General features: G+C 36.3%; 1 protein-coding gene across 9 annotated transcripts in view; it reads right to left on the bottom strand.

The window, feature by feature from the left end:
* The window catches only part of mgat3b (beta-1,4-mannosyl-glycoprotein 4-beta-N-acetylglucosaminyltransferase b), a 55,268-nt gene that overhangs the window by 11,903 nt on the left and 40,644 nt on the right, over window positions 1-2,721 (bottom strand). For 8 of the 9 annotated variants that reach the window (XR_004948046.1, XR_004948057.1, XM_036212439.1 and 5 more), the window contains one exon: window positions 230-405. Coding sequence is in view for 7 of the 9 variants with exons in the window: in XM_036212321.1 (XP_036068214.1) it covers window positions 230-405 (176 nt within the window). In the remaining 2 variants the exon portion in view is untranslated. Of the gene's footprint in view, window position 1; window positions 406-2,721 lie in introns of all 9 variants that reach the window. The other variant, XM_036212370.1, reaches the window with a different exon arrangement.

Raw genomic sequence — 2,721 nt, 5'->3', positions numbered from 1 at the left:
TCGTTTTCCTCTGGTTTCTCCCAAGGATGAGGAGGTTCCGGCACCCTAAGCCCCAGATGGTCCCCAACTCCAGGTCTTTCTGGACCCTCGTTTATGTCCAACTCTTCATCTCTTTGGCTCCCAAGAGAACCCGCCCCTCCCCCCCTGTGTTTGGCATCCGGATTACGCCGCACAGGCAGTCGAGGGTCATCGTCGGCCGAGGCGGGTACTAGCGGGGTGGCAGACGCACCCTTTTCCCTCCAGAAGAAGCCAGAGACCATGATGAAGGACTTGATGTTGGGGTAGGGAGCGGAGAGCTCGCGCAGGAGGGAGACGTAATGGAGGGCCTTGTAGTAGTGAAGGAAGGAGATGACACATAGACCCACCGTGCACAGCAGGAACACTTTGTGCCGCCGCATTTTCATCCTGCAATGAAAGAGGAGATCCAATTGTGAAGAATATCTGGGGTTTAAAAAAAAAAACCTGTCCCTCTCACCCTTTGAGGAAAAAAAAGATAGGAAAAAAACAGATACAATTTGAAATGAAACCCAAAGAAGACAGTAATCTGCAAAGAAAATGTCCCAATTTTTAAAAGTTTGATGGTAAAAATGAACAATCTGAGAACTAAATAGTGCCTCTATTATGAGGCATCACATTTCCAGAAACCTTTAGAAGACATTATCATTTTAAACCCCTTGTCCTAAGCTGTGATGTAGCATTGTTTTCTGCTAAAATTTTTGATCCTTTTCTTTCCAACTTATTCTTTTTTGTTATTATAATCATTTTTTGATTAATACAATCTGCACAAATTTTATTTTTTTTTTAAACTAGAATTTTTTTTTTCTCTCCATCAACTAATGAAGATGATTTTTACTTATTACTGTTTCTACTTCTATAATCATTCTTTGATTAATACAATCTGCACTAATTGCCTTTCTTTATGGGAATATTTTTACTGCATTCGCAAATGAAGATGATTTAATTATTAATTTTTGTATTATCATAATTCATGCACAAATTGTCTTTTTTTTCAATGAGAATATTAGATTATTGTTAATTTAATATGTAGTAATGATTACTGAAAAGTTTACAATCACTATGGTATTAATTTTCTTTACTGATTAATATCAATGATTTGTCGTGGATGCTTTAAAACTTGATTACATTATATTAATGATATGAATGATCCTTAATAGCCTGATTTTATCAATATTTGATATTAAGTCCTGAACCGGATATTGATAATTCATGTAAAGAACATGGTATGGTCGAGTCAGGGTGGGATTATATAAGTTCGCTTCCTTCCACTCCCTTTCAAGTGATCTACTTGTGATTCCCCAAGTGTTATGTTATGTATGTATTGTGACCTGATTGCTTGAAATAAACCATTTCATTCATTCATTCACTATGTCAATGTATTAGCTAACAATTACATGTTATGTGTTGATTTATTGTTTTAAAACCTAAAAAAAACAACTTGTTTTAATCACTGTCATGCTATATTTAAAGAGTTCACTGAGGTATAGCGTTTAAACCACAGCAAGGAGGGAGAAACTTAGAACGCCCCCGAGGAATTTAGTTTTTCTCTTTATTAGAACGAATACAAATTCAAAACTTTAGGACCCTACTTTAAAATTCAGAATTATTTGTCCCTTTTCTTAGCAAAAAAAACACTCCTTGCCACTTAAACATCCACTCCACTGAAAATGACTTTTTCTGTTTTTTTGACATGTTCTGGCATAGAAAAGAAAATAATCTTTTTCATCAATTATTTTATTATTCAAATCATTGTGAATCTGATGCAAAGATGCAGTTGGAAAAAGCTGGGGGGGCACAAGCTCCCTGCTTTTTCCCCCATTCTGATTTATTTTAGACAACTAGATGCATGTATGTGTTCATTTTCCTCGTCTGAGCTGGAATCTGGGTAGATGGCTCCATTATTGGTCACCAATTTTTTGCACCATGTGAGGGCTTGTAAGTGTAAATAGGGAGCTCTCAGCAACGAGGGGAATAGTAGGTAGGGTTGTTCGCCACAGCTCGGAGGCAAATTTCAAAAGAATTCCTGCCACTCTGCTGAAACTATGTACGAAACAGGTTTTTGGATTTTGGCTAAGAACTGCATAATCATAATTAAAAGACCACTGGGAACGCTTTGAAAGTAGATCAATAGATGATCGGAGATGGTCTTTGGATTTGAAGAGGAATACTTTTTGATGATTATTGTTTCATTTACTAATAAAAAACTATATAGCATTCAAGTTTAAAGAAAAGAGCAGACAGGAGGCCTCCAGTGCTCCAGATAAACTCGCAAAAGGTTTTATGAGCAGATGAGGTGGTGACTGGGTTTGTTGAGGAGCATTAGCTGACATATGTTTGGGCTTACAAGAGCAAACAGATTCTCTAAAATTTTTTTGAAGATCTGTAAGATTAAGAAATGAATGGTTTAACAGGTACCGGTAAATAAAACCAGTATATCTTGTTAAACCTTAAAGTAAGTGTCAAACGTTTTGCTGAGTCATTGATTGTTACATTGCAGTTTGCTTTAAGGTGACATGCAGTTAAAATAACAAATTTGAAATGAATGTAAACAATTCTTGGGAATTTCAGGGTGATATTTAGGATTTTAGTTTACACTATACTCCAATGGAGAGTAGTTGTGGATTAGGGCTGCCACGATTTGTCGACTAATCGACGACTAATCGACTATTAAAATAGTCGACGACTAATTTAATAGTCGATTAA

The sequence above is a fragment of the Oryzias melastigma genome, linkage group LG1 (assembly GCF_002922805.2).
Source record: "Oryzias melastigma strain HK-1 linkage group LG1, ASM292280v2, whole genome shotgun sequence".
NCBI lineage: Eukaryota > Metazoa > Chordata > Actinopteri > Beloniformes > Adrianichthyidae > Oryzias > Oryzias melastigma.
The sequence above is the reverse complement of the archived record's forward strand: the minus strand, read 5'-3'. Positions and strand labels throughout refer to the sequence as shown.